Genomic DNA, 26,652 nt, shown 5'->3' on the forward strand with positions numbered 1-26,652 from the left:
AGGCGGCCAGCTTGGCAGGTCCAGGCGCAGCGAGCGGAGGCGAGTCGGAGCACCGGGCTGAGTGGTAGGTGACCTCGGGAGGAATCTCCTCAGCCCGATGTGCCCCCGCCTGTGGCTGTCTTGGGACCGGCTCTCTCGGGACGCACGGAAACGGTGAGTTTGTGCGCGGGGAGGTCAAGAAGCTGCGGCGTCGGCCCCCCCAAATGCCGCCGAGGCCCAGGCCCAGGCCCAGGCCCGGGCCCGGGCCAGCTTGACATGGAGCAGGGAGCGCGGGGCGTGCTGGCAAGCCGAATGCGCCAGGACTGTTGGGTGGGCGGGCACTGGGGGCCCGCACCCAGGCCCTCCAGGTGTCCAGAGGGGGTGGGGCAAGCCCGGTGCCTGGAGTGTGGGTTCAGGAGGGAAGGTGTGGGGGCCGGCAGAGGCTTGGTCCTCGGCGGAGGGGAGGGGGAAGCTGCATGCTCTGGCATCCTCCCCTATGGGGCATGGCGGGTTTTCCCGCCAGGGTCCAGAGAGTGCTTCCTGACACCCTGTGGGAGCCAGGCGGAGGGGCGGGTGCGAGCTGCAGGTGCCAGGCACCCTGCTGGCCGCGTGGATGGGCTGACAGCCCCGTGGCTCTGGGTAGGACAGCGGCAGGTGGCGCGGGAGTTGTGTCTGTGGTCCGTCGGGACGAAAATAGCCGGTTCCCTCTCAGACAGAACGAGTTTCTGGGATTGGAAGCTGAGTGGGCTTGGGTGGGCTTCCGTGGATTCTGGAAATGCACGCCCCCCCCGACCCCCGGTTTCAATGAGTGGCTGAGGGTTGTCTGTGCTACTGCAGCCACAGGGCTCAAAGGGCCACTGGGCCGGAGGATGAGAGGAGAAGCAGAAGGGCGAGGATGACCCGCACCGTTCCACTGAGAATGGCGAGAACCACGGGCGTGAGGTCGAGGATAGGACTAGGGGGTGTCCTTGGACTGTCCCGGACTTCTCAGAGGGCTGGGCCACGCGCCTGACAGGAGCTGCAGCAAAGGTGCCGGATGCTCCCTGTGTGGCACTGACCCACACCGGGCCCTGCATTCGGGAGGTTTGCAGTGACATCCTTTACTTGGATGTGTGTTGGGGAGGGAGCTGGTGGCAGGGAGCCCAGACAACACGTGTGTGATCATCGAGAGATGTGTGTTCAGGTGACGGAGGAGTTCATGTAGGTAATATTGAAGTCAGTAATAAACATTAAAAATTTCATAATTTTTAAACAAAGCTATGTCATTTCGTTTAATTTCTGCTATAATCAAAGAGAAAAGTAATTTTAAGAATTTAAGACCCTCCTGATACAGCTGGGAGAGGAACCAAAGATGCCTAAGTACTTGGGCCTTTGCATATCCTGGGAGACTTGGATGGAGTTCCTGGATCCTGGCTTTAGTGTGGCCCAGCCAGTTGACTATTGCTCCCATATGGGGAGTGAAACAGTAGGTAGAAGATCTGTCTCTCCCTCTCTCTCTAACTTTGACTTTCAAATTAATATTTATATCATTAAAAAAGAATCTGTTTAAAACAGTGCTGCTGGCACCGCCGCTCACTAGGCTAATCCTCCGCCTTGCGGCGCTGGCACACCGGGTTCTAGTCCCGGTCGGGGCACCGATTCTGTCCCGGTTGCCCCTCTTCCAGGCCAGCTCTCTGCTGTGGCCAGGGAGTGCAGTGGAGGATAGCCCAAGTGCTTGGGCCCTGCACCCCATGGGAGACCAGGAGAAGCACCTGGCTCCTGCCATTGGATCAGCGCGGTGCACCGGCCACAGCAGCCATTGGAGGGTGAACCAACGGCAAAAGGAAGACCTTTCTCTCTGTCTCCCTCTACTGTCCACTCTGCCTGTCAAAAAAATAAAAAATAAAAAAATAAAACAGTGCTATGTGTCTTTTCACTCACATGCATAAAGCATGCTTGGAAGGCTATGTAGACTCCAAGAGAGTATGAGGTCCAAGAATAATTTCAGACATTGCTAAATTTGATCAGGTAAAAGGAACATTCCAAATATTTAAAATATTATTTTGGGGACTAGGTAAAGTCTAGAAGCCACTTGTAGAAGCAAGATCAGAGGATCTAATTAAGAAAGTTCCTACCAATTATTGTAAGCTCTGAAAGCTTTTACTCATGACTTCCTGAGAATATTTAAATTTTCCAGATTACTTACTGCTAAGTATCTCCTATCATTATCATGTTCTAATGTTAGAGTATGCATGTATGTGTCTAGATAAATATATAAAGGTTTTTCCACTATATATGGTTATAGATGCATTTATTATATATGAGACTAATTTTAAAAATCATGGGTAACTGAAACTAAAAGATATCTATTTTGTTAAAAATTTTTAATTCCTTGTAGTTTTTTCACAATACTTGTTTTTTCTGAACGTTATAAGACTTCTCATGAATTTAATTCTTAATAACTTTTATATTCATAACATACAGACATTTTGAACATACATGTACATGTATGTTAGTGACTATAATTTTTTCTGGCTTCATATTTAAAATTGATTATACAACTTGTCATTTTACATTATGAGAATCTTTTTACATTAAAAGAATCAAAAAGCTATTTGGTGACCAGAAGACTTATACTTTCTAAATATCCACATGATTCACATTATATAGCCCCTATGGCACTAAGTAGCTCAACTGGCCAATCTTGACTTCCATTAGAAACATCAAAAGATCATATGCCTATCTCTACAAGACTGTTAAGAAATTACTTTCATGCTTTCCAAAATCTCTCATTTTAGCTTGCACAAATGAAACCAATGTATTCTGCCTAGGTGAAATTATAAGATAGAAGCATCTTTGATCTTTAAGTAGCATACTGTAGTGAGATGCACTGCATTGGATATGAAAAACAAACTGTGTGTGTGTAAATTTGGCTACAACTGTGAGTTTTTGGTCATTTTAAATAAAACAGTTTTAATTTATAATGGGTGTTAAAATAATTTTTGTTGGCCGGTGCCGTGGCTCAATAGGCTAATCCTCCACCTGTGGTGCTGGCACACTGGTTTCTAGTCCCAGTCGTGGCGCTGGATTCTGTCCCAGTTGCTCCTCTTCCAGTCCAGTTCTCTGCTGTGGGCCCTGCATCCGCTGGCTCCTGGCTTCGGATCAGCGCAGTGTGCCGGCTGCAGGCGCCGGCCACAGTGGCCATTTGGGGGTGAACCAACAGAAAAGGAAGACCTTTCTCTCTGTCTCTCTCTCTCTCTCACTGTCCACTCTGCCTGTCAAAAAATAATAATTTTTGTTTAAATGACATAGTTTATGTGTTTAGTGTCTGCAAATTCTAATATTTATGGTTCCTCTTAAGAACAAGACCATAGAGATGTTAATAAGAAGCATTTATGCATAATAGGAATTATTTACCAATTTCTTTAATATTAGCTGATTTGCAAAATGAAATGTGTAATGTAATCTCATTTAGAGCGGAAACTTTTATATTATTTATTGGTAAGCACTCTCAAAATTCATGGTAAAGCTTGAGAGTAATATGTTCTCTTGAACAAATAAACATATAAATCAATAAAATAATAAATTACTTAATATATACTAAACTGATCTTTATATAAAGAGAATTGAAAATGAATCTTGATGTGAATGGAAGGGGAGAGGGAGCGGGAAAGGGGAGGGTTGTGGGTGGGAGGGAAGTTATGGAGGGGAAGCCATGGTAATCCATAAGCTGTACTTTGGAAATTTATATTCATTAAATAAAAGTTTCAACAAAAAAAAAAATAAAATAAAATAATAAATTAGTAATACCATGCAATTTTGAAAAGTTGGAGAAGCCTTGACTGGATAATAGAAACTTTGATGGTAATTACTAAGGTTTAATCTGAATGAACTAAATTATAAAATCGTCAACAGTATTTTTCTAAGAAAAGGGATAAGCTACAATATGTGATTTATTTCACATACTTTTAAAAATACTTATTTATTTATTTACTTGAAAGTCAGAGTTAGAGACAGAAGAACAGAGATCTTCAGTCTGCTGATTCACTACTCAAATAGCTGCAAGGGACAGCTCTGGGACAGCCTCAAGCCAGGAACCTTGAAATCCATCTGGATTTCCCACATAGGTGGCAGGGCCAAGCATTCAAGCCTTCTTGTACTGACATAACCAACTGTGTCATAATGCCAGCCACTATCATGTATTTTTAGTTGCTGATTTTATATAAAAAATCAAATGTCAAATTTGTTAGCACTCTAAATTTGCATGACTGTATCTACATATTGATTTAAATGCATAAAATTTAAATACTTCAGTCATGAGCATGCAACTTCTTACTAATTTTGGAACTTAGATATTTATCATGGGAAATAATGGTTAATGTGTTCCCCTATATGTTTGTTGAATTATTTCATTATTATGAAATATATTAGTATTTTTATTTATTTTTCTTCCAAAACCATGGACTTACTCAGCATTTGAAGAAATTATAGGTCTAAAACTCATTCTTGCTTTAGGTAAGTCTGCAGGATTTCAGAATGATTACATGTTGTTACTGCAGGAAGACAAGAATCATGATCTCAGCCAGTTTATTTGTTCTCATGATACTTTTTGAATTTTGAATACTTTTTTCAAATTTCATTTGAAAGTTACATAGAAACATATACTAAAATTCATCCTTTCTTGTTTGTTATGAATAAAAAGAGGTCAGTAAAAGCAAGATTTCATATAATAGGCAGAGCTGATTACATTGTTACATCCATCACAGTGCTGAGATCATTATTTTATCTTTATAAAAATTCTAGGGGAGTAAGTATCACAATACCTGCACATTAAAGAGGAGGGGGAAGGGTTAGTATAAAAATGGTCTCAAACAAAGCAGAATAGAACTCTCAATAGTAATCAACTAGTAATTGACAGTTTTCAGATTTGAAGTCAGGTACTCTTGTGCTCAGAGCTTGCATTGTTGTGCCACGCATTACCAGTAAAAGTAGTAACCATAATTATATATATGTATATATGTAATTATTAATATTTGTCAAATACTTATTAAATGATATATATATCACAGAACAGCTATATGACATAACTATTGATGTCAACGTTTAATAGGATGAAGTAGAGAGAACTCAAGTGAAGGTTTACTGGTCAACAGGAAAGAGTTAATTTTGCAGAATCCTTGAACTTTCTGTTTCAGTAGACTCACGCTCTGTGATCTTCACAACCTATTTTTGCTCACACTTAAATTGTCTTCAGTGTTAATCCAAATATAATAATAACACTACATTACTGAGACACATAGAAGCAATATTTAGAGAAATTTTTCCATCAAAGATAATCAGACATACAGAAGACTGCTTGTTCAGGATGGACACATGTGATCTTCTTACAGTTTACCACATATTCATTCATTGAATAGCATCTGTGCTTACCCTGAGAAAGGGGAGCTGAAGAGGGAGCCAGAAATGATATTTGCCTTTGAAAGCTACATAATTAAGTTGTGGTGATTATCTAGGTAGATATGTAAATAAACAATGTCCTTTGTTTTGTTTTAGGGTTCAAGCATACTATCATAAACACTGATATGGACTTATAAACATTGTTGAAGATTCTTGTAATTCTAAAATATTCAGGGTCAAATGAAATAATTAAAAAAAAATACAGTTCAGTATTGTGTTTAAGACATCCTATTTCACTTCACCCCATTTTAGTGAACCTTTTCCTAATATACCACCACCCAGCATGATGTTGGCCAAGACTGCACGGAATCAGTCATGGGGCGCACAATGTATTCTAGATTTCAACTGGCTGAAATGATTCTCAGAGCACATAAGCTTGTGGGTCAAATACCAGCAAGCTTCTCCCCTACCTTGTTTATTTTTTATATTTTTTAAAGATAGCTTTCCCAAATGTAAAAGAAGTGTCTGACTTCACTAGCAAAAAATGATGATTTTGAACAAAGTTTAACAAAACACTATTTGCAACAAAACACAACAACACACAGGCATTTCTTTTTTTCTTTTTTTAAAAATTTCGCTCCCACATTTAAGTGAAGTACATGCAGTACTTGCCTTTCTGTGTTAGTTTATTTCACCTAAAATGTCCCCCAGTTCCAGCCATTTTAATTCAAATAGTAGAATTTCATTTTTTAAAAAGATTTATTTATTTGAAAGTCAGAGTTACACAGAGAGAGGAGAGGCAGAGAGAGAGAGAGGGAGAGGGAGAGATCAAGAGGTTCTGTTTCATGGTTCACTCCCCAGATGGCTGCAATTCTGTTGTATGTAACACATTCTCTTTTTCCATTGATATTATAATGGGCAACTCTGTTGATTCCACACTGTGGCTTTTGTGCATAGTGTTGCTATAAACATGGTGGAATAGTTTTTCTTTTACACAATGTGTTCATGTCTTTGGGGTATAAATCCAGCAGGGGGATTTCTTTATTATAGTGCAAAGTCTATTTCTATGTTTTTAAACAGTCTGCATGCTGTTTTTGACAGTGGCTACATTGATTTACCTTCCCACCAACAGTCTGTAAGAGTTCCCCTTTCTCTACATCTTCATTACTATTGGTTGCAGCATTTTCCCCATGCGTTCCTGTAGCAATTTGATGGTGTTCTCTCTCTCTCTCTCTCTCTCTCTCTCTCTCTCTCTCTCTCTCACACACACACACACACACACACACACACAATTGGTTAGCAATTAGGTTAATATACCCAATTAAAGAAATGAACTTCTATGACCCAATATTTACTGCCGGAACTGGTTAAAGTAGCTGTAACATTGGAAAACTCACTTAATTTTCCAAAGCTGTTTCTTTAAAATGATTTTCTGTTTCAGTAAAAATGATAATAAAGCCTGGTTTTCCTTATGCAGATTTTGAGAGTAAATAAATGGAAATAAAACTCAAGAATATGTTCCTAAATAGCTTATATATAAAGTAGTTAGAGAAATTTATTGCTCTATTTTTCCCTACTTCTTCCTGTGAATTTAATTTGCTCTTCTTTTTTTCTTATTGTAGAAGTTTAGATTATGTATTTTACATATTCTTTGTAGTTTATGCATTCATTGCCACAAGTTTTCTTTGGGTAATGCTTTTGCTGCAACCCACAAATAAGTTGTATTTTGATTTTCATTTTGTTTAAAATATTTGGAATTTTCTCTTGAGATTTATTCTTTGACTCATGGTTATGCAGAAGTGTGTTGTTTAAACTCCAACTATTTTGGAATCTTTTAGGTTATCTTTTTATTATTCATTTCAAGAATATCTCCATTATGATATGAGAGCATACGTTGTATGATGCTTCTTTGAATTTGTTGAAGTATATTTTATGCCTGAGAATGTGGAATACTTTGGTGGATAGTCCATTTGAACTTGTCCACCTGAACTTGAGAAAAAATATATATTCTTCTGTTGTCAGTAAAGAAATCTACAGGTGTTTAATGTGTCCAGTTGATGGTGTTGCTGAATTTGACTATGTATTTATTGTTTGGAATTGTTTGTTTCTGGTGGAGGTATGTTGAAGTCTCCAATGATAAAGATGGATTCATGAATTCCTCCTTTCTGTTCTTGTAACTTTGCCTCCTATTTTTATGTTCTCTTTAAGAACCACTAAGCATTCTTAGAGAATCAATCCTACTGTCAATTTAATGCCCTTCTTTATCACTGAGAACTTTTCCTTCCCTGTGGTCTGCATGGTGTGAAATTAATATATCTACTTCCACTTTCTTCTGATTAGTGTTAGCATGGCTTATTCTCTATCTGCTTAATTTTTACACATATGTCTTTATATCTAAATGAGTCTCCTGAGGACAGTATAAGGCTATAGGTGGGTTTTGCTTCATGATCCACTTTGACAAGCTCTTGTTAAGTTTAATTGTAGCATGAAATCATTAACATTCAAAGTGATTATTGTTATTATTATTATCATTATTTAAAAGGAAGGAGAAGGAGAAGAGGGGGTGGAGAGAGAGAAATCCCATCTGCTGATTTACTCCCCAAATGCCCACAATAGATAAGGCTGGGCAGTGCTGAATCTAGGAGCCATGAACACAATCTGAGTCTCCTACTTGCGTGGCAGGGACCTAGATGCTTGATCCATCACTTCTGTCTCACAGGGCAGGCATCAGAAGGAAGCTGGAAACAGGAGTGAAGCCAGAACTTGATCCGAGACCCTCTGACATGGGATGTAGGTGTCATAAGCAGTGTCTTAACCTCTATACCAGACGTGTGTCCCTAGAGTGATTATTGTTATACCTGAATTGATTTCTAAAATCTAAAATAGAGAAAAATTTCTCTGTATAACAGTTTACATGTAGTGAATAACTAAGACTAATTTTTTTAAAGCTCAGCAGATTTCTCAAGAGTGTATGATTGCTAGTCAGCCCATATGTTTTTCTTTTTTTTGGTAAATATTTATTCAATTGTTTGAACCGAAGAAATAGAAAAAGAGAGAGCGAGAGCGAGAGAGAGAGAGAGAGAGAGAAGGCACACAAGAGTGAGCTGGGTCTGGCCAAGACAAAACCAGGAGCCTGGAACTCAATCCAGATCTACCGCTTGGTTGGCAGGCCCCAAGTATTGAGATGTCATCTGTTGCCTCCATGGGTCCCTGTGAAGTAGACGGCTGGATAAGAAGCAGAGATAAGGATCGGATGTGGATATCTTTAACCACTCAGACAGAAGCCTGCACCTCTATAATAACTTTTGTTGGAAATACCTGGTCATTTAACTTTTTCCTGCATTTGTACATACGTATCTCCTGTTTGTCATTGACTTGCCATTAGATCCATAGGATGGACATTATTCATGATGTTTTCTTTAAAATGATGAAGAACAATTAGTCAAGAAGCATCAGCAGCCTTTATAGTTTGGTGGCTTTGACCTAGACTTCAGAGTGAAAATACAAATCCAGTTGAAATTTGAATTTTTCTTGTTTTACATTTTTAATTTATATAAGGTGAACAAATTTCACATATTTCATATATATATATATATATGTATAGGTTTAAGAGCACCATGATACTTCCCACCCATCTCCCTCTCCCATGCTCCCACCATCATCCTCCTCCTTTCCTTACTTTCTCCTTCAGTTTTTACAGTGACATACTTTGAGTTTGTTTGATGATCATGAGCTTAACCCTCCAGTAAATAAAGAATTCGATGAGTAGTAAGTAGAAAAACCACTGCTCCTCAGGAGCATAGACAAAGGCTGTAAACAGCAATCAAATCTCCAAATGTCAGTTTTGTCCATTGTTGATCTCAATTATGCTCATATACATTAATGTTTATACTCTGTATTAGTTACCACAAATCAGGGGAAACATATGATATTTGTCTTTTTGGGACTGGCTTATTTCACTAAGCATATTGATTTCTAGTTGCATCTATTTTCTGGCTAAAGACAGGGTATCATTCTTTTTTCTTCTAGCTCAGTAGAATTCTATATTGTTTATATACCACATTTTCTTTATCCAGTGTTCAGTTACTGAACATATAGGTTGATTCCATAGCTTGGCTTTTGTGAATTGAGCTGCAATAAACATGAGGGTACAGATGACTCTTTCATATGCTGGTTTCTTTTCATTTGGGTAAATTACCAGGAGTGAGATGGTTGAGTGTAGAACTACTTTCAGATTTCTGAAGAACCTCCATATTATCTTCCATAATGGTTGTGCTAATTTGTATTCCCACCAGCAGTAGAAAGGTATCGTTTTCTCCACATCCTTGCAGGAATTTATTGTTTTTTGATTTTTGGATGATAACCACTCTGCCTAGTGTGAGATGAATTCTCATTGTGGTTTGGCTTTTCACTTCCCTGACGGTAGTAGTCCTGAGCATGTTTTTTTTTTTTTTTGTTTAAGATTTATTTATTTGAAAGAGTTATAGAGAGGCAGAGAGAGAGAGCGAGTGAGAAAGAGAGAGAGAGAGGTCTTCCATCTGGTGGTTCACTCCCCAGATGGCCACAGCTGCCAGAGCTGTGCCGATCTGAAGCCAGGAGCCAGAAGCTTCTTCGGGTCTCCCATGTGGGTGCAGGGTCCCAAGGACTTGGGCCGCTTTCTAGTGCTATCCCAGGCCATAGCAGAGAGCTGGATCGGAAGAGGAGCAGCTGGGACTAGAACTGGCGCCCAAATGGGATGCCAGGGCTTCAGGCCAGGGCTTTAACCTGCTGCGCTACATCACCGGCCCCCTGAGCATGTTTATGTGTGTCTGTTGGCCATTTGAAATTTGTCCTTTGAAAAAATGCCTGTGGAAGTCCTTTGCCCATTCCTTAGCTGGATTGTTTGTTTTGTTGCTTTTGAGTTTCTTGAGCTCTTTAGAGATTTTGGATATCACTTCTTTTTCAGTTTCATACTTCTCAGGCTTTTCTCCCAGTCTATCAGTTGCCTCTTCACTTTGTCAAATGTTTCCTTTGCAGTCCAGAAAGTTCTTAGACTCTTATCCATTACTTCCTCAGCTTTATTGTCTCTGCCAGTCCAAATGTCCAGCTCTCTGGCTTTCCCCACCCCTTCCTGTGGGACATGCATATCATTTTCCAGGTCTCTTGTCATGCACAGTTGCAGAGATCAGTCAAACACCAACTCTGACATCTCATTTACTGCCACAGATGCACGGAGTAAATAACCTAACATAAAAATCTGTAACTTGTCACATCCAGTGGCAGGGGGAAGGCAGGGATGTCCTGGGTGTGGCCCAAGGCTCTACTTGCCAGTGCTGCTAGGGGGCGGTGTGGGAGGTGGGTGCACAGTTGGGAAGAGAAGGATGTGGATTCGTGAGGCAAAGACTGTGGATCCTATGGGTGGAGGTCCGCTTGTCCTCCCAGACCACCTCCTCATTCCCAGGCCTGCTTTTCCTAAAGCCCGTGAAGCGTAGTTGAATAAAGCCCTGGAGGTGCCAGGTTTTCAGCAGGAACAGAATGGGTGAGTGGCCTCGCGGGGAGGGCTCAGAACCCCAAGGCACTGCCTCAGTTCTTCCAAGGTCTACAACGTCTGAGACCACTTTTCTGTCTAGCTGAGTACCTGGAGGATGAATGAGTTGGGGGCCCAGATTGCGGGAGATTTCTAGCCAGGCAGGATGGTAGGGCATCAGGGCAGCTGAGGAATGGCCAGGAGAGCCCTTGGGAGGGGAAGGTGGAGACGCCTGACCCTTCAGTGTAGGTTTTAGAGGTGGAAGGGATGAATTTTTGTAGCATTTTGAGCCAGTTTCCAGTGTGATACGTAGAACTGCCTATTTGTTGATGGAGTAGATGGATTCTAGTGACCTTTCCTTTTCACCCGAAAAATGTTTGCTACAAACAACCTTGCATTGGCTTACCAGGTTGGCCACTGGTAGCCAGAAGTTCATAAGCACTCAAGTGAATCAGATAGTAAAGAGAGGAGATTATGAAGTAGTATCTGATGGTCTTTCCCAGTTTCTGCCAAGGGCAGAGGGTGAGGTTCTTCACTGTTTTTATTCTTGGCCTTGTCCGGGAAGAAATGTTCCTAGCATTTGTAACCTTGCAGGCATGTGTTTAGGGGGGTGGGAGTATCCATGAACTTGGAACTGGACCGCCTCTATTTCTGGCTGTGCTAGGATGCTGGCCCCAGGGAGCCAGTGGAAAGAGCATAAAAGGGCCCCTCCCAACCTTCACCAGGGTGATTACAAACAAGGTGTGATCGTTGCCAGGTTTTGATGTCAATGTTATGTGCAGTGTCTGTACTCCAGGACTCCGTGCATATTCCTGTGGAAGGGACTGTGCTATGGGTTACCTATACTGAGTTGGTTGCCACCATGGTAATGAGATCCAAGACTGTCTGGGAGGTAGTAGACGGAAGTGGGCCTGGATGTACAGGTTGGGGCCAGATTCTGATGATTGGTGACTCTACTAGTCTGCATCTGGGGAGAGGTCAGCGACAGGGCCTGTACTGAATGAATGAGTGGACCAGATGAGAAGCCATTGGAAGCATCAGAGCTCTGGTGGGACATTGTTAGCCAGTGGGAGAACTGGGAAGACCTCTATACTGTATACAACATCAGCTTCTACTGATGGTGCTGCTGAATCCTTCTCCTAATCAAAGAAAGATGCTCTTGACTTACGTACCCCTTCTGTGCAGTCCACTTGGCAGTCTGGGCATGCTTAGGTATAGGAGGTGTTTCTCAGTCCATACCTGCCTGCCTTAGTGTGGAGCCAAACCTGTGATTGCTTTGAATGGATGGAGCATTCCTGGACAGTTGATGGGATTGGTCTTGAAGTTGATCAGTCCCATAAACAGTCTCATTAAACCAGAATTATGAGGCAGCATTAGTGGGGGGGTTGGGGTGGTGAACATTTCTCCAAGGCAAAAGGTGGTGATATTTTAAAAAATACATTTATTTATTTGAAATGCAGAACGACAGAAAGGGAGAGAGGGATAAAGAGAGAGAAAGACACACACACACAGAGCATGTTTCCATCCACTGCTTCACTCCTCAAACGCCCCAACAGCCAGGGCTGCACCAGGCAGAAACCACAAGCAAGGAATTCTGTCCAGCTTTCCCACGTGGAAGGCAGGGTCTCACATACTTGGGCCTCCTCTGTGCCACCCAGGTGCATTAGCAGTGAGCTGGATCAGGAGTGTAGCACCTGGGACTTAAACTGGCACTCCAAGATTGGTTGCTGGCATTGCAAGCTGCACCACAATGCCAGCTCTTGTCATTTTGTGTTCCAAGGTAGTGTTTCTGAAGGACTTTTGGTTTCTTGGAGAAGGGCCTCAGTGAATCTGTGTAGTACTTTTTATTATAAAATTCTAATTAGTAAGGAACTGAAAGTATTTTAATGAACATTTAGAAGGCCAGGGTTAGGATAGTCGGTTTGTTTAGTTGTGGTAAAGAGTTTCATATTTTATTGTAAAATATTAAGCTGAAAAGTTGCATTTGTGTTTTTTAATGTTTTAAATAAGATGTAACTATTCAGCTTTCCTGATGATCATATAACATGGCCTATGGTTACCTGCTTGGCTCTGAGTGTGTTCTTGAAATTATGCTGGATGTGGAACAGGAAGGGCTAAGTCTGAGGCCCTCTGCCTCTTGCTAGCTGTGTATTTCTGATTTCAATTGTCAATTTCTAATACTTGATCCCCAAGTTTTCTTTTTTTCTTTTTTTTTTCTTTTTGACAGCCAGAGTGGATAGTGAGAGAGAGAGAGAGAGAAAGGTCTTCCTTTTTGCCCTTGGTTCACCCTCCAATGGCCGCTGCGGCCGGCACATCGTGCTGATCCAAAGCCAGGAGCCAGGTGCTTCTCCTGGTCTCCCATGGGGTGCAGGGCCCAAGCACTTGGGCCATCCTCCACTGCACTCCCTGGCCACAGCAGAGAGCTGGCCTGGAAGAGGAGCAACCAGGACAGAATCCGGCGCCCCGACCGGGACTAGAACCTGGTGTGCCAGTGCCGCTAGGCAGAGGATTAGCCTGTTAAGCCACGGCGCTGGCCAATCCCCAAGTTTTCTGTGTACAATGCAATAAATAAATAAGCTTCTTCCCAAAGGAGGTTTTGTAAAGGTTAAAGGAGACAGAAGACATAAAATAGCTTTAGCCAGTGTGAAGGCTCCACCAGCTTCTGATAAAGTTATCCTCTGCCACCTGAAAATGACCTGGCAGATTAGCAGATACAAAAGAGGTGCAAATGAGATTAGATTCACATACACAGTAAATTTTATTGATGAAGTTAGAGGAGTACTGATGCACGAAGCAGACTGCAACGAGACAAGCAAACAAAAAACTGAAAACTTAAGGTGAAATAAAGTGCCACTTTAACTCAGTACTGAATAAGGAAATGTTTGGGAGAAGTGAACAGCCATTAACAATAAAAAGGTTCTTAAAAGTTACACATTACTCCAAAATAAATCATGGCTGGACGAAATCTTCAAATATGTACAGGAACAGTAAAAAACAAAAAAGTAATGCAAAGGTAAACTTAAGCTGGGCTGAAAGAGAGGGAAGGAATGATGAAGAATTTGGTTTTCATTTTTCTTGAAAAAATGCCATGATTTCCTCTAGATCACACTGACAGCCATGGCCTCTGCAAGCATGAAAAGTGGTTTGTGTTTGCACCTGCTAAATTTCCATGGAGACCAGTGGAACAAAGGTGATGTTGAAAGGAAATAAACTGAAAGATAAGGAGCTGAAACATTTTCTTTCTCTTTTTCTTTCTTTTTTTTTTTTTAGACATTTTCAGAGGCGTTGTAGGCCTTCAGAATTCTGCAGTCGTGTGTGTGTGTGTGTGGTTTCTTTTTGTTTGTTTTTTGGCAGGCAGAGTGGACAGTGAGAGAGAAAGGTCTTCCTTTTTCCATTGGTTCACCCTCCAATGGCCGCTGCGGCCGGCGCACCGCGCTGATCCGAAGGCAGGAGCCAGGTGCTTCTCCTGGTCTCCCATGCGGGTGCAGGGCCCAAGCACTTGGGTCATCCTCCACTGCACTCCCGGGCCACAGCAGAGAGCTGGCCTGGAAGAGGGGCAACCAGGACAGAATCCGGCGGCCCGGTGTGCCAGCGCCGCAAGGTGGAGGGTTATCCTATTGAGCCGCGGCGCTGGCCAGAATTCTGCAGTTCCAAGCCACTCTAGCTCCAGCTGAGTATAAACACTGCTTTTCGAATGATTGGTGTTTTTCCTTAGCAAAGACCCACCCAAGTCTGGTTGCAGCTGGGCGTTGGGAGGTTCTGCGCGTGCTCGTCGGGGCCGCCTGCCTGGGCGGGGCGCCCACTGGCGCGTGGCGGCGGTTGCTGGGCGACCGTCTTCCCGTGCTGAGGAGTTGGAGACCGCGGACCTGCCTTGCGTGGACGTGGTGGCCAGACGGCTCGTTTACTCGGATTTTGGGCTCCGGAGGTGGCGGAAAGCCGCCGTCCACTTCAGAAATGAAGCGATTTCTTTCCTACTCAGCCATGAGGCGCCAGGTGCTCCAGACGTCCTCCGACGGGCGCGGGAACGGGCTGGAGGTTCGACCCCAGTCCCGTGGCCGCGTCGTGGAGGAGGAACTCGGGGAGCTCCAGAGGGCTGCCAGCGAGGGCGACGCGTACAGGGTTCGCCTCCTTCTCCTGCTTCGGAGAAGCAAAGTTAACGACAGAGACGAGGGCAACAGGTAACGGTGCGCGGGGCGGGGCGCGGGGCGGGGCGGGGCGGCCCGGGCGGACGAAGCGCTCCCCTCCCGCCTCTCCTGTCCCTGCACGGTGGCCTCCCGCACCGGGGACGGAGACCCCCTGAGCGCCCCGCCGCGTCCTGGAGTGGGGGACAGCAACTTTAAAGGGGTCTTGAACTCCTCATTTCCATGGACTGGTTAGTGTGACTCAGCCCACAAGTTAATCCTGTGCAGCCGCTCGTCACAACCCTATAGTGAGAGCATTTCCATGATCAGTCCTGGGCTAGAGTTCTTTGAATAAAATCCGATGGCCCTGCACGCCTGTGTGTCCGTGTTTTGGACAGGGGGATCTGTGGCTGGAAACACTGAAGGGGGGCGATGCCTGTGTGTTCCTTAAGTGTTTACCAGTTCCGCATAAATCACATAGAAGTAGCCAAGTCTTAAAAGTTTTGAGTTAGATATTCTGCCTGCCATGTACTGTGGTGGTGGCATTAAGTCATAATGTAGTGAACAAAATTCCACATATAAAAATTCGCTGTTAATTTCCAGAAGCTAACCACTTACCTACAGTAGGCCAATAGATGAAGAACTGAGTAGGACATTCAGAAACATCAAAATCTATGCAAAGATTTAGAAATTGATACTGGTTACATTTAATATTATTAGGAAACCATGAATTATTTATGAATGAAATGCCTCTTAACCGGAGGAAACCAGCTTGATTTTTAATGTTACAAAGCTAAGTTCCTGGTGGGATAAAAAGTAAAAAAAAAAAAAAAAATACACAATGAGAAAAGTTCTTGAAGAAAAACACAGATGCTCATCAGTACATTTTCTCTTAACAAAGATCTTAAAATGATATCAGAAGCATTTTGAAAGTTTAGTTAGCAAAATAAAATTTACAGCTCTGTATCAAGAAAAGTTACAAAATAAACACACTTGCAAAAACATTCACAGCATATATATTTTGGATGAAACATCTTCATTTTTACACAGTTTATTCAAGTGAACAAAAAAGTTAGACTCTAATTTGAAATTGGGCATAGTTTTTTGCAGATTGCAATTGATCCATAGACATAGAAAACAGTATTTAGCAATCCTGGTGAGAGAAGAAATTTAAGTTGAAGGAGGAATGAAAAGTTGTTCCAACCACATAGTTTTTGAGAATGAAGAGTAGTGTTATGTTTGCCACTGCTTAAAGTTTAAATTGCTTATGAATTTTGGAATAGAGAATTTGGTGGAAAATACTGTATCACATTTTAAAAATGTATACGCCGTCTACCCTTCAATTCTATTCCATCAAATCATCTTTAGGAAACAGACATAGGATTTGTTTCTCGCATCACTGCTTGTTGTAATAAAGTAGTAATAAGAACCCATAGAATGGATTTTATAAGTTAGAGAGCATGCATTGATAAGAGACCACTGAAGGTGGGATAGACACTGATGTATGTGAATATGCAAATGGGCAATTGTTATGAGAAAAAAGGCAGCTTAATTATACATTTATATAGACTATGCCCTCTGTTAGCCAGCAAAATGTACAGAATGTGGTAAACTCAGTGATTTGGGGGTATTTGAATTATATGTGAAATTTTCTTATCTATGATTTCTAGGGTGAACATTTGTAAGAAACTCAAGTAATAAAGTGTATTATTGAGATAATCCTTGGGAGGGGGAGAAATATGTATCCACAGATAAACCTAATTTCTCACTTAATATTTGTATCTCTGTGTGGGGTTTGGAATCTCCTGCCTATGTTTAGCCTCGTGCAGAGTAAAGGGAATCATTTTATCTGCTTGTGTCATTATGTAGACCTTTTGTCATATACATTTGTTTTTACTATATATATTTATTATAAGAATGAGTATCGATTAATTTTAGTTGGAATGTGTCCTTCTGAAAAGAAAAAATAACAAACTTAAATGACTGTTATTATTGCAGAAGTTTTGATTTATAAAAGCTTTCTTTAAAGATATTGAAATCCCCAAGTGGTTTTATTCATCAACCAATTTATTCATCAACTGTAACCTGAATACATATTATGTAACAGACAGGCATATTCTGTATCTTAGATCTCTTGCATCCTTTACAAGTTTATGTTTCCCTGCCCATCCTCATTAAATTGAGAGATTTAAAATTGAAGTACTAGGACTCAATCTCATTGGAAAGTGTTCTTTCCTCCTTTCAAATAAAAGTGTGTGTGAAAGACATTATAAAATATAACTTTAGCTCTCATTGTATGAGCATTAAATGCTAATACTAGTCATTAGATTTTTCATTCATTCTCTAAGCATAAATAAAGAGTACAGTCAGGTATAGGTATTTATTTGAATCTCAAGTTTCCTTTGACTTTAATTTTGAAAATTGAGAAATACTTTGTTTTTAAGTATTTTTGTTACCTCAGTCCTCTTCTTTAAGACTTAGAAACTAAAATTTACATAAATGGAATCTGTATAACTAGAATTGCCATAGACCTGCTGTATATGCCATGTAGCACTAAACAAGACACCGTGGATTGTGTGATGCCCATTTTATGTGTCAATGAGAGGATTTTCCAAATGCTGCAAATTAGAGTGGAAATAGTCATGAATTATGCTAAGGATCACCCAATGCCAGATATGCAAAAATGAGAGGAAATGAGCATGTTTGGGTCATTGAAATACAATATTATCTCTAATATCTGAAACACACCTGTGAAGTTGGGACATTTGTATTATTTTACTAAATTGAAATAGTATATTTGATAAGTAGTAACAATAGTAGTGAGCATATCGAGTAATTTTTGAGGTGTTTTAGTTGTGTTGGTCAGTACTCTAAATATTTTGCATAGATACTCATTCAAGCATCACAGTTGTAAACTGAGATAAATATTTTTAAGAATTTTTATAAATACAATGATAACAGATTTCATAGATACAATTCTATCCTTTCCTCCATCCCTCCCTCAATACCCCCTCCTTCTTGTATTTCATTTTTGTTCCTTTAATTTTGCAATGATGAACCTTCAGTTTACTTTATAATCACAGGCTTAATGCACCACTAACCTTAATGTTCAACAAGTAAAAAGTAGAAAGATAATTGTGCCACAGGAATATAGACAAAGGCTATACATAATAATCATAAGATGCCAGTTTCATTCTTATACATTGTTTGTGTGTTCTATATTAAATACAAGATAGCAGAGAAAACTTTATATGATAGAGATAAGTATTATTCCCCCCTCCCCATTTTATTGATGAGGAAATTGAGGCCCAGAGAGGCCAAGTGATAGCTAATAAGTGACAACTTCAAGTAGGATTTGTATTGCATTGTGCTGAATGTTAGGTCCATGCTCTTTCTTTTCAAACAGACTGCTCTGTAATTAGTGTAGTGAACAATAAAAGCTCATAAATACTATGTTTCTTTAGGAGAAGAAGACTTTCAGGATTGAAGAACATGCTATTGAATACTTACAGTTGCCTGAATAATTATCTGTCAGGAGATTGTATGCTATCATTTTCATAAAAGCCCTCTCGTTTTCACAGGACTGCTCTGCATTTGGCCTGCACCAACGGCCATATAGAAGTCGTGAAGCTCCTGATAGAGCAGCATTGTCATATCGATGCCATTGACAATGTGAACATGACACCGCTGATGAAGGTATATAGTACCCAATATTTCTAATGTGTGGAAGATTTTGTTTACATTCACAGAGTAAAAATGAATTTATATCGTTTAATTGTGAAAGCAGTGGAATATTTATTTTGTATTCCTAGAAATTGCAATCTATTTATTGGTGTATTCTTGACAGGCCACTCAATATAACCATGAGGAATGTGCTGCGATCCTACTACATCACGGTGCTGACCCAAACCATATGGATGAGAATGGCAACACTGCCCTTCATTATGCTGCCTGTAATGAGAACCTAAAAATAGGCAAACAACTGCTTCTGCACAATGCAGATATTGAAAGAATAAATAAGGTACTGTTCAACCAATGTATTTTCAAACTATTTGAAATACCTTTGTTTTAATATTCTGATGTGTAGAGTCAGTCTTCCATATTTGGAAACTCAAGCATGTATGGAATAAAAATATTCTAAATGATCGTTTATCATTTCACTTTATACATTGATACTTTTATGAAAGAATTTGAGTGCAGACTCCTTGTATGCATTTGTAGACAGTCTTTGTGTACACAGTGGGTGGGGTTGTTAAAACCTTTTTTTCATGTATTTTCACATTCACATTGTTTCTATTATACAAAATAGAAAAGCAAATTTTTTCTTTTTAATGGCTTTAGATTAAAACTCAAGACAAAATCGTTATATAGAAATCTTACTGTTGTCAATTTTCTGAATAAATTAATGTATTAAAAATGGAGTAATCTCACTGGCAAGGACTGTGAGTGAAACTTGGAGAAGGAAAAGGGGAGAGCCATCCGAAATCTGGAAATTAGTTAATTGAGGAGAAATACTATGATGATATTTTGATCTTTTTTTCTTCTATGTTTAGACAAAGTGTTCTTCAGTTTTGGGTATAATTGTTCATACTATGGTAAATGAAGTTAACTAATTTCTAAACTTGCCTTGAGACTCATTATAGAAACATTTGGGGAAAACCAGATATGGAGAGAATAGGAGGCAATCAAGTGGCAAAGGAGTTGAAAGAATTCATAATTAACTGACAGTCTGTTGTTGAAACGAACTGCTTAGATAAGAGTTTAAATTCAGTTCTCAAATCTATAGTGTCTTGATGGTTCTCCCACATGGGTTCAGGGACTCAAAGACTTGGGCCATCTTATGCTGCTTTCCCAAGTGCATTGTCAGGGAGCTGGATCAGAAGTGGAGCAGCTGGGACTTGAACTAGTGCCTTTATGGTATGCTGGTATTGGAGGTGGCAGCTTAATCTGCTATTGCCATAATACCAGCCCCCAAGAAAAGTATAAATTAAGTTTGTTTAACATAGTACTGTATTTTTAACAAGTTGTGTGTACCAGAATTCTAAGTATTGTGATCTTTAGAATTTGTGTATGGGTATGGAGCATTTTATTCTTCATATCGAATGGAACAAGGTGAAAGCATGATCACTAAGGTTTCTCTTTTTAAAATGTATGCTACTTATCTAAAGGAAATAAATTTTTTTGTAACTCACATATACAGTTTTAAGAACATAATTAGAAGGAAGAGTTAGGGAGAAAATAGCAGAGGATACTCGACATAAATTGGAGGAACACAGTGGACTTACGTGGAAGGCAAAGACACACACAATTTAGGACCCCACAAGCCGAGAGCCTCTGTACCAGCATTGGAGAGTAAGGTGAGACCAGACTGCACCAGTTGCAGCAGCCTAAGCAACTGGTGAAAAATCTTCAGGAAGAGCCTAGAGGGAATCCAGCTTGGATCTCTGTGGTGGATAGTGTACCCACCAAACTAGAGGAGAAAAAACAAAGCAGAAGTACTTTTCTCTCTCCCTGATCATCCTGCAAAGGCATCCTGTAACAAGCTGACAGAAGGTGCCATTTGGGACAATCCTAACAGCTGCACCAGCTCCTGACTGTGCCCAGCAACCATCCAAGTGGAGACTCCTGAGTCTGGTGAGGAGAATAGACAGGGGGCTATGTACTCGTGACTATGGGAGGCTTGTGTTCTGGGGCTGTGAAAAAAATGAGGCTGTGTGGGAAGAACCAGGGTGTGGCTGGGACATTGGGCAGTCACTGTGGGAGGCTCCACATGATCAGGGATCCCTAATTACCCAGTGAGAGATATTGCTGGGAAATCTGAGCTTATACTGAGGACTGCATAGATCCTTTGTGTGGTCCTTGTGGCACAGTGGACTAATAATATACTCACTGGGACTAGCACCCAGCCACTTGTCTCCATCAAAGAGAGGAGCTTAGCTGAGTCTACACCAACAGACGAGAAACCTCCCCTCTGATTAAAATAATATATATTCTCCACACCAAACCTGATTGTGTCACCTCAGACATGCCCTTCACACTGGAGCACTGAGCGGAGCTCCCTGGCCACTCCCACCACACGCCTGTAGTTATTCCTTGAAAGCAGTCACTCCACCTATACAATCATACATAATCCAAAGATAAGACACAAGAATGAAAAATCAAAGAAACCAATGAGTATCCCAACAAATGTCAAATAAAAAATGCACCAATCCAAGGATAAAGAAGGAAGACAACATGACCCCCCAAGGAACAAAACACGTTAATACTAGATTGTGAAGATGATGATATAAAAAATCAGAAATGGAATTAAAAAACTTGATCATAGGATTACTTAGAAGTAATCAGAAGCAAATGCATGAACTAATGAAATCCATACATAACAGGAAAGAAAATTTCTTCATGAAATTGAAATCTTAAAGAGAAAGCAAAATGAAATCTTGGAAATGAAGAACTCTATAGAACAAATAAAGAATAAGTGGAGAGCCTTAACAACAGAATTGCTGAAGAAAAAGAAAGAATATCCAACATAGAAGACAAAGCATCGGGAATTATGCAGGCAGACCAAACAGAAAAAGAAATTAGAAAACTAGGGGCCGGCACTGTGGCAGCGGATTAAAGCCCTGGCCTGAAGCACCGGCATCCCATATGGGAACCAGTTTGAGTCTTGGCTTCTCCTCTTCTGATCCAGCTCTCTGCTATGGCCTGGGAAAGCAGTAGAAGATGGCCCAAGTCCTTGGACCGCTGCACCTGCGTGGGAGACCCGGAAGAAGCTCCTGCCTCCTGGCTTTGGATTGGCTCAGCTCTAGCTGTTGAGGCCAATTGGGGAGTGAACCAGTGGGTGGAAGACCTCTTTCTCCCCCTCCTCCTCCCCCTCTCCCCCTTCCTCTCTCTCCCTCTCTGTGTAACTCTTTCAAATAAATAAATAATTTTTTTTTTTAGTTTTTGACAGGCAGAGTGGACAGTGAGAGAGAGACATAGAGAGAAAGGTCTTCCTTTTTGCCGTTGGTTCACCCTCCAATGGCCGCCGCGGTAGGCGCGCTGTGGCCGGCGCACTGCGCTGATCTGATGGCAGGAGCCAGGTGCTTATCCTGGTCTCCCATGGGGTGTAGGGCCCAAGGACTTGGGCCATCCTCCACTGCACTCCCTGGCCACAGCAGAGAGCTGGCCTGGAAGAGGGGCAACCGGGACAGGATTGGTGCCCCGACCGGGGCTAGAACCCGGTGTGCTGGCGCCGCAAGGCGGAGGATTAGCCTATTGAGCTGCGGCGCCGGCCATAAATAAATAATTTTTAAAAAAGAAATTAGAAAACTAAAAAGACACTGTTGGTAGTCTACAGGATACTAACAAACGATCCAACATACAGGTTATATGAGTTGCTGAAGGTGTGGAAAGAGAGAAAGGATTAGAAAGCCTTTTTGGTGAAATAACAGAAAATTTCCCAGATTTGGAGAACGAAAGGGATATCCAAGTATGTAGGAAGTACATAGCACACCTAATAAACATATCCAGAAAAGATCTTTAGCACAGCACATTCTAATAAAACTCTCCACAGTAAAACATAAAGAAAACATTCTAAAGTGTGCACAAAAGAAATGCCATATTACATTCAGAGGATCTCCTAGTAGACTAACAGCAGCCTTCTCATCAGAAACCCTACTGTCTAGAAAAGAATGGCAAAATACAGTCCAAATCTTAAGAGAAAAAAAACTGTCAATCCAGAATACGTATACCTGGCAAAGCTTTCATTTAAGAATGAAGGTGAAATAACGACCTTTCATGACAAACAGGAACTGAAAGAATTCGTTACCACCCGTCTAGCCCTGCAGAAGATGCTTAAATATGTGCTGCACACAGAAACACAGAAGCACAGCCATCACAACAGAAGAAGGTAAAGGAAGGAAAGCTCCCAGTAAAGCACAAAGGAAGTCCAAAGTAAAAAATAAGAATATATTTGGAAAAATGGCAGGTCAAAGTCATTGATTATCAACAGTCACAGTGAATGTAAATGGCCTTCTCTCTCCAGTTAAAAGACAAAGACTAGCTGAATGGATTAAGAAACAAAACCCATCTATTTGCTGCTAGAAGAAATACATCTCACCAATAAAGATGCATGTAGACCGAAAGTGAAAGGATGGAAAAAGATATTCCATGCTAACAGAACCAAAAAAGAGCTGGTGTATCCATCGTAATATCAGACAAAATAGACTTTAACACAAAAAGTGTTAAAAGAGACAAAGAAGGTCACTATGTAATGATTAAGGGAGCAATTCAACAGGAACAGGTGACTATAATAAACATATATGCACCTAATTACAGGGCACCTTGCCATTTAAAAGAAATGTTAAGAGCTCTAAAGGGAGACCTAGACTCAAATACAGTAGTAATGGGGGATTTTAGTACTCCACTTTCAGCAATAGACAGATCAACCAGACAGAAAATTAGCAAGGAAACAGCAGAATTAATCAAACTATAGACCAAATGGCCCTAATGGATATCTACATAACTTTCCATCCTCCAGTTGCAGAATACACATTCTTTACCTGTGCATGAAACCATCTCTAAGATTTGTCACATGCTAGGCCATAAAGCAAATCTCAGCGAATTCAAAATAAGAATACCATGCATCTTCTCAGACCACAATTTAATTAAGCTGGAAATCAGCAACTCAGGAATCTCTGGAACACATGCAAACACATAGAGAATGAACAGCATGCTCCTGAATGAAAAGTGGGTCATAGAAAAAAATCAAAAGAGAAATAAAAAATGTCATTAAACAAATGAAGATTACAATAGTACATACCAAAATTTGTGGGATACAGCAAAAGCAGTGCTAAGAGGAAAGTTTATAGCAATTGGTGCCTACATCAAGAAACTGGAAGGGTACCAAATAAATGAACTATCCATGCATCTCAAGGTTATGGAAAAACAACAACAAACCAAACCCCAAACTAGTAGTATAGTAGTAAAAAAGAAATAATTCAAATTAGAGAAACCAAAAAAAAAAAAAAAGGAAAAGCAAAATGAAGAATTGTTTTTTTGAAAAAATAAAATTGACATACCTTTGGCCCAGATAACCAAAAAAGGGAGAAGACACAAATTAATAAAATTAGAGATGAAAAAGGAAGTTTAACAAAGACACCACAAAATGATTCATCAGAAATGACTACAAAGAGTTGTATGCAAACAAACTGGGAAACCTGGAAGAAATAGATTCCTGGACACATACAAACTACATAAATTGAGCCATGAAGACAGAAAACCTAAGCAGACTTATAACCAGGACAGAAATTGAATCAGTAATAAAGACCCACCTAACAATGAAAATCCCAGGACAAGATGGATTCACTGCTGAACGCTACCAGACATTTAAAGAACTAACTCCACTTCTTCTCAAATTATTCAAAATAATTGAAAGGGAGGGAATCCTCTCAAAGTCTTTTTTTAAAAAAAGATTTATTTATTTATATGAAAGTCAGAGTTACACAGAGAGAGGAGAGGCAGAGAGAGAGAGAGGGAGGTCTTCCATCCAAAAGTTCCCTCCACAGATGGCCACAACTGCCAGAGCTGTGCTGATCCGAAGCCAGGAGTCAGGAGCTTCTTCCCAGTTTCCCACGTGGGTGCAGGGGCCCAAGGACTTGGGCCATCTTTTACTGCTTTCCCGGGCCATAGCAGAGAGCTGGACAGGAAGTGGAGTGGCCGGGTCTTGAACTGGCACCCATATGGGATGCCAGCGCTTCAGGCCAGGGTGTTAACCCACTGTGCCACAGCACCAGCCCCTCAAAGTCTTTATATGAATGCGGCATCACTTTAATTCTTAAACCTGAAAAAGATAAAACAGAGAAAGAAAATTACAAACCAACTTCCCTGATGAACATAGATTCAAAATTCCTCAAAAAATTCTTGTGACTTGAATCCAACAACACAGCAGAAAGATCATTCACCCAGACCAAGTGGCATTTATCCCTGGTATGCAAGTCAAAATCCACAAATCAATCAATGTGCTATATCACATTAATAAATTTAAGAAGAAAAATCATATGACTATTTCAGTAGATGCAGAGAAAACATTTGATATAATACAACACCCTTTCATGGTGAAAACTTAAGCAAAATGGGTATAGAAAAAACATTCCTCAGCACAATCAAGGCAATTTATGACAAAGCCACTGCCAGCCTCCTATTGAATGGGGAAAAGTTGGAAGCATCCCCACGGAGATGCAAAACCAGACAAGGAACCTACTCTCTCCATTGCTGTTCAATATAGTCCTGGAAGTTTTAGCCAGAGCCATTAGGCAAGAAGGAGAAATCAAAGGGATTCAAATTGGGAAAGAGGAAGTCAAACTATCTGTATTTGCAGATGACATGATTATATAGGGGATCCAAAATACTCCACCAAGAGACTATTGGAACTCATAAAATCAATACAAAAATCAATACAAAATTATAAAGTCAATACAAAAAATCAACAGCCTTTGTATACGCAGACAAACCCTGTGCTGAATATGAACTTCTAAGATCAATTCCATTCACAATAGCTACCAAAAAAAGAAATTACCTTGGAATAAATTTAACCAAGGATGTCAAAGATCTCTACAATGGAGTTACATTAAAGAAATAGAAGATGTAAAAAATGGAAAAATCTTCCATGTTCATGGATTGGAGGAATCCATATTATCAAAATAACCATTCTTCCAAAAGCAATCTACAGATTCCATGTGATACCAATCAAAAACATACCAAAGACATTCTTCTCAGATCTAGAAAAAATGATGCTGAAATTCATATGGAAACACAGGAGACCTCGAATAGCCAAAGCAGTCTCAAACAACAAAAACAAAGCTGGAGGTAAAATTGACACTTTGAGAAGCAATGACTTGAACAGTCTGTGTCTTGACTGCCTAGGAACAGTGTTTTTTTTTGTTTGTTTTTTTTTTCTTAATGGAGAACGAGAATGTGGAAGGGAGAGGGAGGAGGAGCTGGGGTGGGAGTGAGGGTGAGAAGGCAGATATGATGGGAAGAATCACTGTATTCCTGAATTTGTACTTATGAAATCTGTACTCGTTAAATAAATGGTTTCTTTGGGGGAAAAACATAATTATACTTCCCACTCTCTCCCCCTCTTCCCTTTGCTCCCACCCTCTCTCTTCCATCCTTATTGTCCTCTTAGTGTTTGCAATGGTATGCTTTGGATTTGCTTTATAATCACAGGCTTAAATCTCCACTAAGTAAAAAGTACAACAAATAGTACATAGAAAAACCACTATTTCTAAGGATGTAGACAAGGGCTGTAAACAATAATCAAATCTCAAAATGTCAATTTCTAGTCTTGATCTACTCCTCCCCAAGAAAATTAAATGGAATTTTCAGTGAGTCTGTCTCTTAATCATTTCTCTTTGGTCGAGTCCACAAATGGTGAAGGAAACTGGTCTTTTGGGCGAGAAAAGAGATGAAAGTGGTAGTTGTATCTTGTACTAGTTCTCAGCTGGAGTAGTACATCACAGTGACCTGTGGACATTTCAAGAAGACTTGCAAGTCTAGGCTCATCATACGAATATTTTTATGCAGTAAATCACAAAAGGCATGGAAATGAATATTGAGTATTTAAAAATATTTGAGATTCTGAGAAACTCCTGGTTTTTCCCTGATCTCCAGAACTTAAGAGATCTTTAG

The 26,652-nt window shown here is 40.6% G+C and overlaps 1 protein-coding gene across 1 annotated transcript; it reads left to right on the forward strand.

Moving 5' to 3' along the window:
* Positions 1–93: 93 nt before the first annotated feature.
* Positions 94–26,652, forward strand: LOC133773485 (putative ankyrin repeat domain-containing protein 26-like protein). The gene is made up of 4 exons (XM_062210808.1): positions 94–153; positions 18,564–18,678; positions 18,830–19,003; positions 26,635–26,652. The coding sequence occupies exons 1-4, from the start codon at positions 98–100 to the stop codon at positions 26,650–26,652; spliced, it is 363 nt and encodes a 120-aa protein (XP_062066792.1). The 5' UTR covers positions 94–97.

The sequence above is a fragment of the Lepus europaeus genome, chromosome 14, assembly GCF_033115175.1.
Source record: "Lepus europaeus isolate LE1 chromosome 14, mLepTim1.pri, whole genome shotgun sequence".
NCBI classification, from domain to species: domain Eukaryota; kingdom Metazoa; phylum Chordata; class Mammalia; order Lagomorpha; family Leporidae; genus Lepus; species Lepus europaeus.